Source organism: Pimephales promelas, chromosome 13, assembly GCF_988280905.1.
Source record: "Pimephales promelas chromosome 13, fPimPro1.hap1.1, whole genome shotgun sequence".
Taxonomy (NCBI): Eukaryota; Metazoa; Chordata; class Actinopteri; order Cypriniformes; family Leuciscidae; genus Pimephales; species Pimephales promelas.
Genome location: NC_142781.1, coordinates 21,473,902 through 21,489,391, shown reverse-complemented (window position 1 = coordinate 21,489,391; position 15,490 = coordinate 21,473,902). Strand labels below are relative to the sequence as shown.

At 37.6% G+C, this 15,490-nt stretch overlaps 2 protein-coding genes across 2 annotated transcripts; both read right to left on the bottom strand.

The window, feature by feature from the left end:
- Positions 1-6,866: 6,866 nt before the first annotated feature.
- On the bottom strand, positions 6,867-9,573 carry foxf2b (forkhead box F2b). Its single transcript, XM_039691807.2, has 2 exons — positions 8,227-9,573; positions 6,867-7,346 (listed from the first exon to the last, which is right to left on the bottom strand). The coding sequence occupies exons 1-2, from the start codon at positions 9,176-9,178 to the stop codon at positions 7,171-7,173; spliced, it is 1,128 nt and encodes a 375-aa protein (XP_039547741.1). The 5' UTR covers positions 9,179-9,573; the 3' UTR covers positions 6,867-7,170.
- Positions 9,574-13,860: 4,287 nt separating this feature from the next.
- On the bottom strand, positions 13,861-15,393 carry foxq1b (forkhead box Q1b). Its single transcript, XM_039691809.2, has one exon. It carries the CDS (start codon positions 15,301-15,303, stop codon positions 14,374-14,376), a length of 930 nt encoding a protein of 309 aa, XP_039547743.1. The 5' UTR covers positions 15,304-15,393; the 3' UTR covers positions 13,861-14,373.
- Between the last annotated feature and the right edge of the window lie 97 nt (positions 15,394-15,490).

Here is a 15,490-nt window from a genome sequence, read left to right as displayed (position 1 = left end):
TCACCTGCTAAATGTGTTTCTGTCTTTGGTCGCCCCCTTGTGGCCATTTTGAACAAACACCCATTTTGGCTTATTTGTTTTCTAATAACAGCCATACACTGCCTGGCATATGCCTATAGGCGGATTAACCATAGAACCAGCGATTCATTCTCAAACGTATTTCTAGCCTAGGCCTGGGCAGGGGTAGGCTATATCCGTTCATTAGAACGTTCTAAACTCCCTGAATGTTTTGTTGAAATATTTTTTAAATATATAAAGTATTTAATTTTTTTTGTTTGATTATGCACGATCTACCGCCACATCCACATTAGCCTACTGCGTGTGCACGTGCATTTAATTTCAACGCACATATTACACTAGGTTGTCGACCATAGACTGTAAAAGATGCAGGGCTCCCAGTGTCACGTATTGAGAGTGACTGTCACTCATTTCGGTCTTTTATCATGCACTCCCGCCACTCATTGTATTTCTCACGCAGACAAAAAAAATTATAATATATTTATATGATTATGAATATAAAATATGCTTGCTGCAGTGCCCAAAATTATCTATCCGCACCGCTCACACTATATGGAACCGTCAGGAATCAAGCACGTCTCTGGAAGTTCAGTCTGCCTAATCAAAAAAAAAAAAAAAAAAAAAAAAAAAGAAAGAAAAGAAAGGGGCTTCACAATAGCCAATCAGAAAAGAGCACTATTGTATCTGGGTAAGATTTAATGCAACAACCAATGACAAAAAAAGCATATCCTGGAATTGTTCACGCACGGGATTCTGCTACAACATCTTCCGAACGTTTCGTTTACCCACACACACAGAGGAAAACACTGAAGCGTCGAGCGTCACTTTGAGCACAAAGTCATGATCTCCTGTTTTAATGTTACAACAACAACAAACAATGACAACTTGACTGCTGTTAGAGAGTGTTTCCCAGATAGCCACCAGTTTTACAAGTAGTATAGGCCTATATTTTCCTTATCACACGATGACTATTGTCACTTTATCCTTTCACCATTTCCACAACCTGCCAACCCCACCCCAACCAACCCAGTAGCACCTCATGAGATCCATGCAGCACATGAGATCCACGGGGAGGAGTCGGATCAAGATCCAAGGGGTGGAGATGGGTAGGATTAGGGCTGGGTTTAGGGATCAGGGGGTGGAGTTGGGTAGGTTTAGGTGTATGTAAGGTGGGAGGAGTTGGATCTGGATCTGACTCCTCCCCGTGGATTTCATGTTCCGCAATGAGGATCTCAACCAACCCGCAAAAATTAGGCCGTTATTTAACAGCCATTTGTTTTGGTGACCATATAGTGGACGTTACCCAGATAGCATGGTGACATTGATACAATGTTGAGTTTTGATCCAAACCATCATTTTGGTTGAGAATGACATTTCAAAGTTTTAAGTGCATTGAATCAGCATTGAAATTTTGATGAAAGCCAACAGCACACAAGGGTGGAGACAGTGACATTGAACTAACTAACAGTGATTTGTAGTTGGTGAGTACAAGATCTTTCAGAACACCAGTGGGTGTTTCTCAATTAGTGAAAAATTCGTTTTCAAACTACAATGTTTTTCCAAACTTTAAGTTTCTGGTTACCAGCATTCTTTAAAATATCTTATTTTGTGTTAAAGAAAGAAACTCATAGAGGGTTGGAACAACTTGAGCGTGAGTAAATGATGACATAATTTTCATTTCATGGTGAATTATCCCTTTAAAAAATACTTCTGAAGCCAATTTTATTTTTAAAGGTTGAAATGCTTTTGTCCTATTTCTCCCCCTTTCTTTAAAGAATAATCTTTTAACATATTTTGTCATTGATCGATTGGATAAAATAAATTGACTCAACTGCTGGAACGGTGTCATTTATATTTTAAAATGTTTTTGCCAAACTTTGAAATGGCCAGGAATTTGTTGATGTACCTTGAGGTGTAGTTGAAATAGCAATGTTGTTTCAACATTAACTTGGTCAGATGGCAACATTGTTTGACATTCCTTTTCAGTTGAATTTTCAGTGTTTCAAAAAATGTATTTAGAATCAACTTCACATTGTAACATCGATCAAACCATATTACCAAAGATTATTTTTGTTAATTTCAGTGTTAATTCAACACCAGTGATTTAGATTCAACATCATTGTGTAACGTTGATTCAACAATGATTATTTTTTGTTAATTTCAATACTGATTCAGCATCAGTGACGTAGAATCAGTCATGGTGTAATGTTGATTCAATTGCATTACCATTGATTTTTTTTTTATTTACCATTGATCCAACATTAACTGAGGGTGCAAAAGTGATGTTGATAAAATATCATTGTAATGTTGAATCAATACTATTACTGTTGATTTTTGGTTGAAATCTTAACATTGCTTCACCATTAACTCAGGGTGCAAGAGTGATACTAAAGCAACATCACTTTTTAACATTAATTCAATGCAATTAGCGTTGATGCATCAACACTGACTCAACATTGTATCAATTTCAACATGCTATGGGTGTAGTGTAGCCTACTAATTCTATCCCACATTCCAATCGATGTAGCCTCCTACGCTCAACGACTGTGTCTAAACAAAATGAAAAAATAACTTTACACCTGGCTTTATCACATGTTCAGATCTAATCTACTGAAAATGTATGCCAACTTACACATATTTAATGAGATAATGCCCAATTTGCATAATTGAACATACAAATTTCAAAAACTTATAATACATTTTTATATAGCCTACTTGTGTAAGTAATCAACTGAGGTAGTTTCATGGTGCCTATCTAATTTTTTTTTTTTTTTTTTTTTTTGAAAATTACCCAATTCACGTATAACCTTTGTAGGCCTACTAATAGGCTATTCCATGTAGCCTAGTTCATACCCATTTATATATATAAGGTGTAGCCTAGTTAAACATGTAAATTACAAGGCTATGTTTTAACTTAAATGGTACGAATGGTGTGTATATAATGTGAATATTAATTTCATGGTCCATTCATAAGGTCAGCAGTTTGCATAATGGTGCCAAATGAAGCATTCAATAAGGAATGAATCTCTGGTGCTCCTTTTGCGTTTGAAGAATAGGACGCTGCACTGGTCCACAGATGTCAGGCTGCACGCGAACAGGCAAGACCACACACTAACTTCTTCAAACAGTGCGGTTAACTACAGCCAATGGGTTAGGGATGCAATCAGCTAATTTACTGAAAGGAATGTTCCATCGCCAGCTGCATAGAAGCAGCATTATTCTTTAGCGTGAGGTGTATGAATCAAGGCCCTCGTGAGCTTGTCACAGCAGTTGCCAACAGTCTTTGTCAAGTTTAAACGAGAGTTAAAGAGAATTAGGCGGACAGAACTTCTCCCTGGATATAAGATGTCCGATCTCTGTGACAGTTCGATGTGTTTAACAAAGAGCCTTTGATGCCGTTGTCAATACTTTTGCTCTTTTACTGTCGTGCAGTCCATATGGAAATCCGGAAGTTGCAACTGGGCCAAGAAAACAAAGCGTGTGAACACGAGCAAGCTTGACAGGTAAAAATACCTTTGAGTTACGCATAACTACTGTTCCCAGAAAGAAGAAAACAAGGTTTAACACATAGAATATGGTGTCCCACCGACTGAACGTGAACACGCGCTTACGCCAAAAGCGGAAATGTGTGTAGGCCTATGTTTATTTTGTTGGCTTAAAATGTTTAATATGCTAGCCTATTGCTAGGATAGACTAGGCCTACTTATTTGGAAAAAAAATAATATTGTTAATTTTTTTCTTCGTTTACTATAGAGACATTGCGTTTTAAAACAGTAATCAGAAATCATTCATTATAAAATCTTGAAGGCTTTTTTGTTTCCTTCCCACTAAAACACTATCACAAGCATTGATTAGGCCTATCCCAGCTTATGGCCCACTCATTAAGAGTGCATTGCTCATGACAACTATCTTTTAAAAAATAGGCCGAATCAGATAGGCTATCAATAATAGGCTAATACATAGGCTACATTTAATTTGATTCACATAGAAAAAATAAATTAAAAAAAGAAATAGAGATAACGGCTCTGTCCGGTAGGGGGACCCCTTACACGCCTCTATTACCGAAGACATAGTTATTATTTAAATTAAAAGGACACACGAAAAAAGGAATGTTTTTTTATTTGCTTTCAATTTTACTTAAGCATTATTTTGACATTTTAAATCTGACAATGCCATGATATATAATATTATAATAATGTTGATTTCTTAGTCTGAACTCGCACAAAAAATATGTGACTTGTAGGCTAGGCCTAAATTTTTTTTTGTATATGGTAATAAATACATTGCTGGTTTTTCATCATTTTAGCTTTTTGTTCAGCTCACCATCCTCCACCACAAGACCAGATTCCGTCTCATATGAAGCCTTTGAACCAAATATGCAAGAGCTAAAACACATGCGCTGACCAATGCTGCAAGTCGTCTCTTTAATGAAAGTCATTCTCATCCCAGATCATGCACGTCAGAAATTCTTGTAGATGTCCTCTGAATCTGTTGTAGATTAGATACAAAGTTCTGCGTACATTATTAGTTCATAAAACACATCTTAGTGAAAAACAAAAGGCATCTTAAAATGTCCAATAAAAAAAATGTTTGTTTTAATTTAATTGTTTATATATATTTTTTATTTTGGATCTGAGCTGGCAAAAACACTGAAAGGTGATTTGTTGAATTTAATTTTGATTGTATTATGGAAAGCATGTAATTTACAAAATGTTCAGAAAGACATACTTTAAATGTGTCTTTGTTTAACAATCAATCAGCAACAAACTCTTTGCTCTGTACAGAAACACATCTGGTGCACAGTTTTCATGCATGTATAAGAGAGCATGAAACTGCTAGACAAAATGAATTCAGCAATCAAGTGCCACCTGAATGTGCTCTTTCTGACAGAATATTAAGCCACTCTTCAGTTCATCTCTGACAGAATATTAAGCCACTCTTCAGTTCATCTAGGCCTAAAGATATAATGTATCAGTGCATTTCCATTTCGCTGAGTGGTCCCATCACACTATCCCATCCAATTACATCTTATTTCATAATTTATAATATAGGCTACAATATTGATTGAATATAGGCTCCAATCTATTTTGTAAAATTTCTTGTTTTTTTATGATGAAATATGCACTCCAGATCTCATTTAACCCCTAGTTATCCCAAGCTTTGATTTGTAATTGTCAAAATTGTCATGCTCTTGTGATTTTTTTTTTTTTCTATTTACATTGTCGTGATTTTAATTGTCTCAGTTTATGCTTAATAATGATGCTTTGTATTTTCTTGGATGATAACTGTGTTTTGAATACATGTGCGATTGATGTGGATGAATGAAGCTGTGAGTATTATCAGTGTTTAGCTATGTCCATTGTTATCCTCTCCAAATATTCGCTCAGTGCAGCATGCCGCTTTGTTACTACAACCATGCAGGAACACTGACAGTCAAAGCTATTCACAGGTCGCTTCATCTAATCACCGATAGATGGCGGTGAAAGACCGTGCAAAGGCTTCGACTGATGCGCCACCAACAGACAACCGAACCAACCATCTGAAATGAGTTGAACTTGTTTTTTAAAATTCTCACGGTAATACCCGTGTCCTTTTGCTTTTGAAGGTCAAGAAAAAACTGATTTTGTTCAGTATTATCATCGTTATCCATTTGCATTCGTTCGCCACCTTCATTGGGCCATTGCTGAAGGCCTAAATGAAATTGGAAATGCAAAATATGTCTGTTGCCTTGCTGCGGAGAAAAATTACAATTACAATGTTTTATCAAAACCGAATTTTATTCGAATAACACCGTAAAGTAATTTATCATATTGCCCAAGCAATGTTAATAAAAAAAATAGAAATTAATAAAGCCTATTTAAACAGTGAGACAGTTAAAACCAAAAACTACAAATCAGTTTCACAAAAATAGTTAATAGCCTACATGTGTCGTATTTATAATTATAAGCTATTTTAAATTATTATGATAGCGCTTTACAAAGACTATGGTCTCGATGTTTAACATTAGTTAATACATTAATTTACGTAAACTAATAGGCTATAGCCCATTCTTGCAGAATTAACCTTTGTTAATGTTAGGCTAGTTGATAAAAATGTTCATATTTGTTTGCAGTGCGTTAACTTTAGATACAACTTTTGATTTAAAAATGTATTAGTAAATGTTAAGGTTACCATTAATTATTGTAGAAGTAGGCTATTGATCATTTTTAAGTTAACTAGCCTATAATGTTAACAACAAATGAAACCTAATTCAAAAGTGGTGCAATTACCGTTTTACACAATGCCTTAATTTCATTTTCTTATTTTTATAAACATTTTACATCAGGCCTACTATAGCCTACTACACATGATAAAGTCATATATATATTTTTTATTTAGCAAATTTTTTATCTAGTAAAAATGTAAAATGTGAAAAACATAACCTTTGGTTAAAAATAGGCTATAGGCTAGCTATTATAGCGGACTCGTTATTTAGCTTGTTCACACAACCGCTATTGCAAAATGATGATAGAGGAATAAGTTTGGAGGACTTCACAATTATTCTGTTGATGTTTTTGTTTAAACAACATTAAATAATTAAACATTAAATAAAGAAAAACCCTTATACTTTGACTCAAAACCATAAGATACTATACAGACGTTAACGTTGTGATACCTGGCCATAATAATTTCCCCAAAGCACATCAAATTTGCAGTACTGTAAATCATAGATAGATAGATAGATAGATAGATAGATAGATAGATAGATAGATAGATAGATAGATAGATAGATAGATAGATAGATAGATAGATAGATAGATAGATAGATAGGTAGGTAGGGCAGGCAAAAAACACACTGCTTTCCTTGAAATGTTTTATTTCTAACTTCCACACATCACATTGTACTGTACAGATTAATTGAAATATATATTTAAATGTGCTTAATTCAACGTCTATTGAAATGTAACCACAACACATAAAATGGCCCGTCCATGACTTCATGAGTTTAACTGTTTCTATGCGCTTGCTGCCAGGATCTGGTTTTGGAAAACAGGCCTAGCCTATTTCCAATCGCTTTATGAGTGCAAAATAATTAATCCTTCATTAATTTTATTTACCTCACACAGTTATCCAAGTGCTTATCTTTGTGCAACTTGCTCGGCAAATAGCGCACTACATCACGCAAGGTTTGACGTCTTGATTCACACTCTGGTGGTGATGATGATGATGATGGTGATGATAATATCCACCAGCAGAAGGATGGAAAGACGTAATTCCGTTAAAATTCAACATGAAGTCCTTCCGTTCTCCGACTGGGGAAGAATGTGTCGGATAGCGCGATAGTCCCACTGGGGACAGATAATATGCACAATGAGATAAATATACACATGATTAATATTAAATTGGGTTCAGTTACATTTATTAGGTCATATGAGTAGAGCTTTTACCCCCACATTTAGAGTAAAATGTTCCATATCTGCATTTAATGATTTGTAATTAAAACCAATTTATTTTAAATTAGTTTTCTAATGATGTTTTTCTAATGATGTTTATTTATTTTAAAAAAATGTAAATTAATAAACTGTCTTTCATGAGCTTCACACATTTTTCTTCCTAAATAGGCTATATTGACAAAAACAATGATTCTTGAACCCTAGATTTTAATATAATAACAGCAACAACAACAATTATAAACTTATTTACCTTTTTATAAACGTTTAAATAAACGTATTTTTGCTACCCCACACATAACGGACGTAAAAACAATCTTGCAAAAGATGTCATTTGAGCCATAAGCCTACACAGAGCATAGATGAGTTCAACAGCTTACTCAAAACATTTTGTACACTTTATAGTAATATTTTTAAGTAAATCATTTTGCCTTTTGGCATTCTGAGATATCTTTATTTTTCTTTATCGTGATTTTGATTTTGGCAACAGAATAGGCCTAATAAATAAAGACGTTTCAAAGTGTTAGGCTATATTTTATTTTAAAATGTCCTTGTTACAGTGTAATTATACTACATTGAATATTGAGTAACATTAACACAATGTAACTTGCTAGGGTTGAAGTATTACTGTTTGGTTTTGTGTTATTTGCATAAGCTGCGTGTAGCCTTATTATACACAATTTATAAAAATGGTAACGTCTAACAAAGACACAGTTAGGCCTACCCAATAAATAAAAAATGGTGCCATCTAAATGTTTCCGAGATTCCTTGCCGTTACCTGACATGTCTGTGTTGTCTCTCGCACTTTGCTGCATATAACCCTGCTCCAGGGAGTAGGTGAATATCCCGGGATGCTGCCCTGTGGACGGAGAACTGCTTGCGACAGTAGACGGCTGTTTTAGGTATGGAGCATTTGAAGAAGCCCATAGTGCCGTGCTCTCTGAATACGACGAGTGACCCTCAAGCGCGCCCGCTATTGCAGTAGAGGACGGAACTGGGCTGGTGTTGCTCTCCGCACCATATTCTCCGTTCCCAGGCACTGGACAGCTAGCCATATAGCCATGTCTGGAGCTGGGGGACATGTGACCGTGGTGCCCGCTGCTCATTGACTCGTAACCATTACCAGACATATCCAGGTTATAGCCACTGCTATGGCACGCAAGTGCGCCGGTGGGAGTTTGGTAATCGAAGCTCTGAGGTAAAATGGCGGAACCGAACCCAAGGCCGTTCATCATTCGGTACATTGGTTTCATAGCTTGACATTTTCTCCTAAACCCTCGCGGTCTTCGTCGAAATGACCCTTCCTCGAACATAAACTCACTAGTGGGGTCTATGGTCCAGTAATGTCCTTTACCCGGCCGCCCAAGGCCTTTTGGTAGTTTGATGAAGCACTCGTTCAGAGACAAGTTGTGCCGAACAGAGTTTTTCCAGCCCTGATAAGAGCCTCGGAAAAAAGGGAAGCGTGTTTGTAAGAACTGGTAAATCTCACTGAGTGTGAGTCGCTTTGTCGGTGCACTCTGAATTGCCATGACAATTAGCGCAATATAAGAGTAGGGCGGTTTCTCCGGGCGTCGCAGTCCTGAATTAGTCTTTTTGTTTTTGGGCACGGCGTCATGGTCCTCCATGCTACCTGTGGAGTTCATCAGTCCTGGATGCAGCGCGCTGGACGCTGGACTGGTCCTCATCGGGGGCGTTGACTGCAGTGGTCCGTGGGAGCTCTCAGTCGTCATCTGTCCCGCTCTGACGTACGATCACAACTCGTTGACAGACGTTGACGTTGGCAGAAGAAAGAGGTAAAGCAAAACTCCAAAATATTGAGATGTTCAAAAACCAATGAAGTTCAAGAAAATAACCGAAAACGTATGCTTATTTAATCAAGCATTCTATGCAAATAAACTTTTCCTGGCGTTAAAAGTTGTGAACAAAATCCTCCTGTTTGTGAGAGAAAATATCCAAGAAATACGCACATTCGTCGTCTTTATCAACGTTTTACTGTGGGTCTTTTACTGCCACTGTCTCCGCGCTGATCCGGGTGGCTGTAATCCCTTTTTGAGAACGAAATGGAAAGTCTTGAGTTCGTGTAGCGCCTCAACTAAACAAAACCCGACAGCCAATCACTCAATAACTCTCTCCGGCTTTCTCCACTCAAATTGCTCCTCCTTCCTCGCCTCAACCACCCCCTTAAACCCCGAGACTCCAACAGACTCAACTCTCTCTCTCTCTCTCTCTCTCTCTCTCTCTCTCTCTCTCTCTCTCTCTCTCTCTCTCTCTCTCTCTCTCTCTCCCTCTCCCTCTCTCTCTTTCCAGAGCCCCATGCACACTGTCCACCAAAATCAACTGACCTTCAATTTATCACTATATACGACAACAAACTTCGCGTCTCTCATCACCATCATTATCATCTTTCTGGCTTGAGCATGATTATTCTTCTGGCTTATTTATAAAACGTGTTTTGGTCATTTACCCCGCAATGAGTCAGTCAGTGTTGCATAACTGGGGTATAATAGAATATACGATAAATCTCTATATATATAGACCTACACATATATAATAAAGAGTATAGGCCTATAGCTTATCAAGTGAGTGAAAGCAATGTCAATGCTAATGTTTTCAACTTTCTGGAATTTGCATTTGCGACAAATTGGATGGATTCATCTAATGGCCTTGTAGGACTGTCAATACGATCAAAATCTAAATGAGCTTTAGGGGCCTTCATAACGTACCAGGACTAAAATAAACAAATCATTTCATCAAATGAGGAGACAGTGATCAGTGAGAGTCGGGTGAGAGAAGATGGGAATGACTTTGGCTCGAGTGGAAGCAGGCCGTCTCTGTTGAGAGCTTTGGATACCACACACAGCGCTCCAGTATCAGCTTACGGGCCCGGGGCCACAGCATATCCCTCGAGTCCAGCGTTCATTAACAAAAGAAAAAGCCAATTAGCCATTTGGACGTCGACAGCTTCCGCCAGCAAAGAAGGGTCACAGTCTTCGACCAGTAGGCCTATATAAATATTGATTTATTTATACAAACGTAAATTTCTAATGAATATAAAATTGTAGTAAATGTAATAGGCCTATATTTGTTTTGTGAGAAAAAACTTAATTCTATATGTGAGCAAAGAAGTAGCTAGAGCAAATAGCGATTTACATGCAATGTAATCGAATTGTTAAATGCCCCCGTTTTTTAAAGTGGGTAGCATTTTAGTAGCTAGCATACAAATGTTTAAAATCATATAGGCCTATTACTGAATTATATTCATATTGTCATTTTCCGTTTTTTTTTATTAAAAAAATGATGATAAAGACACAAAAACAGCACTTAAATAGCACGGATATGATCTCTCGTGCTCCTTTTCTCCCCTCCCTTTTTAATCACCCAACTCTTTTAAGTTTTCTTTTGAACAAAGCGAATCAACAATGTCCTAGTTTAGGCTTACCGTGAGGATGTGGATAAAAACATGTTCCCGCGCTATATAAGCAGTATTTCGGCGGTTTCCCCCCGCCCGCTGAGCGCCTGACCCCCGCCGAGTCCCGGATACCCACGGCTGCTCTGGAGGAAACCGAGCTCTGCATGCACGAGACTTTGAACACAGGCCATCGCTAAGAGTGTATGTGCGTAAGAAAGCATCGTGCTCCCTTGTGCAAATACACTCACTGAACTATTTTCATTACCGACCTAATTGAGCCTCTGTAAACAAGATTTATGACGTATTCTTTGTCAAACGAATACGCATCAAAGGGTCCAGTCAATCTTTGATCTGAGACGATTTTGTGCTTATAATGTGAAGTAGGCTATCAAACAATTTGAAGTATCCCTAGTACTAAGCTTCCCTCTAAAATGTTTTAGGGTTAAGTGTCCTCTGAATTACAGAAAATGAGCGTTATCAATCTCTAAATTATTAGAATTGTAGAGTGAGGATATATGATAAAGTAGAGATAAAGGAGATATGTAGTAAATAATGTGTTTTAATCTATTGACCATTTTGCAACATGTAAACAACACTTGTCCAGAAACACTTCCTGTTTCAGTTTGTAAATGGTTTCTTTATGTAAAGAAAACATCTTAAAGATATTTGTTTAACTTTTTGATTCAGTTGTATATGTTCTGTTGGTAGTATTTTACCCCAACATTTATGTAGTGTTAAAAAATTAAACAGGAAGTGCTTCTGAACTAGTGTTGTTTGATAACATGATTATGTTGATGCTTTATTCATCACGTTTTATATTTATTTATTTGTAAACCTTGTACGCCTTGTTTTGAAAAATACATCCCACGATTTTTGAAAACTTATTTTTTGGGGAAGTTGGAAACAATTTATCTTGTTTGATAAAAGCTTCTTTTTTGCGTGTTTTCGTTTGGTTTGGATGCTTGCACTGCATGAGCGAAACCATTATAGATAAATATATTGTAGGTAATGTGTTCCGTAGCCTATATATTTTCATCTGCTCTTATTGACATGATTTGTGTGTGTGTGTGTGTGTGTGTGTGTGTGTATAACAGCGTCATAGGCCTGTAGTTTTATTTAACTTGTTGCTGTGAAAAGCTTGCACGTATAGCCTACGAATGAGCGCTTCACTTGTAGCCGAAATGCTCAGGTCATGATAGATTTTAATTCTCAGCTAACGGTTTTTACATTAACAGGTGTGTGTCATTCCGCGAGTTCACCTGCAGGTTGCAGCATCGCACTTAAATGGCAGGCATTAAAATAGTGCGAATTTAAAGCTTGCCAGCAGAAACCAATGCATGATTTGCGAGTTAGGCCTGCGAGTGACATAACCAAAGTAGATCTGTGAGCGTTCCTTAATCTTATAGCTAATATTATTGCAATAAAGTACGATTACGTTATGCGTCTCGATTTCTCTCAAATTGTATCATTTTGGTGGCTGATTGTTTGATTTGTGGCTTTATACAACAAAGAATTCTCTTAATTCGTTAATTAATTAATTATATGATTCATTAGGCCTATAATTAGGCTAATTAATAATTCGTTCGTTCAATTCATACATTCATTCATTGAGGAGTAAGGAACAAATATAGGCCAAATATATAAGTGGAGAAAGACAGGTCCTCACTCCTTGACCTGAAAATTACAGAGCTGTCAACCCAAGGAGATGACGTGACTGAGGACTAAAATTGAAAGAAAAGCGATGGCCCTCTTTCAGTACCGCGGACAGCGCAAAATATTTTCAAGTTTGAGACAAGCAAAACAATTAGTGTCGTGTAAAAATCTAATTAATAGGCTTCAAAAAAATTAAATAATGAATAGGACTAAATGTAAAAATAAAATTCTTTAGGCTTATATTTTGAATAATCTAGTTAAATATAGGCTAAATATGATCAATTTATCCTTTTGCCACATACCTTGCAGGTTTGAGATTAGAGTTTTACTAAACACGTATTTGTGTGATATTAAATGAAAGTCAATTCATCTGCAAGCATTGTAGATTATCTATCAACAGCCAGCAAATATAGGCTATTATATATCAAGTTTATAATTTAACCGAATAATCACTGCTTATAGGATTTTATATTAATTATATAGAACTAGGATCGATATTAAACTACACGCTTAGAAAATGGCAAGAAAAGAATTCCCATTAATTCCAACTTAATTTGACTTATTGTCTGAGCGCGCGTGTGGCTGCTTAAAATGACATACGCTTAGGCATAGGCTATATGTTGATTTTTCATTTGAAGAGAAACTGTAATTTTACATTATGAAAAAAATATTTACACTCTAAAAAATGCTGGGTTGTTTTAACCCAAATTTGGTTTAAATATGGACGGACCCAGCCTTTGGAATACGTTTTCAAATTAAGTTTTTAACCACACGTTTGGGTTTGTCCATATTTGACCCAAAATTTGGATTTTGGACCCAGCATTTTTTTAGAGTCTAAACAGTGTGCGAATGCAACAAGCATGGGTCAGCTATTTAATTTTCGGGACCTTATACCTATCGATTTAAATGAACTTTTTGTGATTTTCCGTGTGTTATGTGAATCAGTAATAAAGTTATGCATAATGACAATAATTGGGCTATTTTTGCATATGTTTGTTTTGATGGTGATCCTAACAGAAGATAATTGAGCGGCGTACGGTTGCCATGGTTATACTTTATTGGTTGACCGCGATTTCTATTCCCTATGCTACTCTATTTGTCGTGACAATGCATTTTTCTTACTTTTATTATCTCTAATTTCAATTAACTGTTTAATATTTCAAAAATGTTGCCACATCAAATCAATCAGAATTCAACCCCTCCCACTCTCCTCAGTTTCAGTCTTTGCATGTGCCTTTGCATTTATTGTTGGCCTATAGCACAGAATTAATTTCAGCAAGTCAGAATCATTGTAAAACATGTTAGTTATGCAAACAGAGCTCTTATGACAAGAGTCAGTGACGTGTCCAATAACCAGTGAGGTATGTTACTCAAAGTATGCAGGTTTCAGAAGAGTAATGATTGAAAATGCTTGGAGGACTATTTCTCTCATATTTTCTTTTATTGACGAAACGAAGCACAACACCAGCATGTTGTCCAACTGACTGAGCACAGCTCTGAACAAACCATCACATTTACACAGACACCCAACACAGTTTTACAAAGAAGCAAACTACATTTAAATACACATTCTGTCTATAATTATTGACATGGTTATGTCATCGTTTATAAGAAATGAAAATGGAATCAGTAAACACTGTGCACTGGAGCGGCATTGAAGACATTTAAACAAACATGCAGCGTTGCAGTAATGTATTTTTTGTGCATGCTGGGCTTAAAAGTCACGACAAAAAGCACATAAGCCCAAAACACAAACCGTTTCACACCATAACAGAGAAAAGTGCACATAACCGGTGTGTCAAACACCAAAGAAATTGCGTTTAAGCGTGCGAATGTCTGTAATTGCCATGTTCACTTGTCATTTCATGACAGCAGAGAGTCTATTCTGAAGGGGTGATATCCAGTCTCCTGCACAGTAGTAGTGTGAGAATGTGCCAAACCCGGAAGGGGATTCGATATGTCCGGCATTCGACTGATGTTCGTAATGTCCACCGTATTACACCTGTAGATTGGAAAGGCATTCGACACCTCAGAACTGACCTGGAATCCGCTCTGAGGCGCATGAGCCACCGTGGACGGCGGATAGCCCATAACGACTGGCAAAAACTGTGGAGCTGCTGACAACATTAGCCTGCTACCAAAACACGTGTCCTCTGTGCATTGCTCCCTCCGCATAAACGGTTTACTGAGGATGCTGTCTATGGCGAACGAGCTGGAAAACTTGGAGCTTTGGTCGCGCGCTGGGAGCCGGCTGTCATCTGGCGCGCGCTCTTGAGATACCGAGTTGCTCAAGTTCTTCTTACTGATGCGCTTCCTCCTCCGGCGGAAAACACCGTCTGCGAATGTGTATTCACTGTGTGGGTTCAACATCCAATAATTGTCTTTCCCCCACGGGCGCGAGGGATCTCGCAGCACTTTTAAAAAGCAGTCGTTTAATGACAAGTTATGCCTTACAGAGTTTCGCCACCCCGTGTAGCTGCCCCGAAAAAACGGGAATTTTGTCATTAAGTACTCGTTTATTTCAGCAAGTGTAAGCCGGCCGGTGTTGGAATCGCGTATCGCCATGGCAATGAGCGCGATGTAAGAGTATGGTGGTTTGGGTCTACGCGTGTATGGTTTCGCCTTCCCGTCCGAAACGGGGGCACTTGGTCCTGGGCTGTTGGCTGAACAGTCTCCATCCGAGCCCAATTCCTCCTCCGTGGACAGCGGTGAAGCCACGTTCACATCCATGTCATTGCACAGGTCCAGAGGCTTGTCCACAAGGCGACTCGCAGAGAAAACCTCCAACTTCATTGTAAAGCGCCTCTTTAACTTTAAACTGAGTAGCTTTTTATAAAAGTCTTCTGCTGTTCGTTTTGAGCAACACTTTCGGGAAAGGTATTTCTTCTGTATTTCAGAACTGAGTAGGCTACACCGGCGGCGTTAATATAGGATAATCGCTCTGCAAGGACAGCCCACGAGGGCGGGGCTTACAGGACAG

Excerpts from the sequence above, each read along its gene's own strand:
- foxq1b (XM_039691809.2), bottom strand. The coding sequence starts at position 15,303 with ATGAAGTTGGAGGTTTTCTCTGCGAGTCGCCTTGTGGACAAGCCTCTG.
- foxf2b (XM_039691807.2), bottom strand. The coding sequence starts at position 9,178 with ATGACGACTGAGAGCTCCCACGGACCACTGCAGTCAACGCCCCCGATG. Across the intron at positions 7,347-8,226 it reads AGACAACACAGACATGTCAG|TGGGACTATCGCGCTATCCG; the intron begins GTAACGGCAAGG and ends ATCTGTCCCCAG.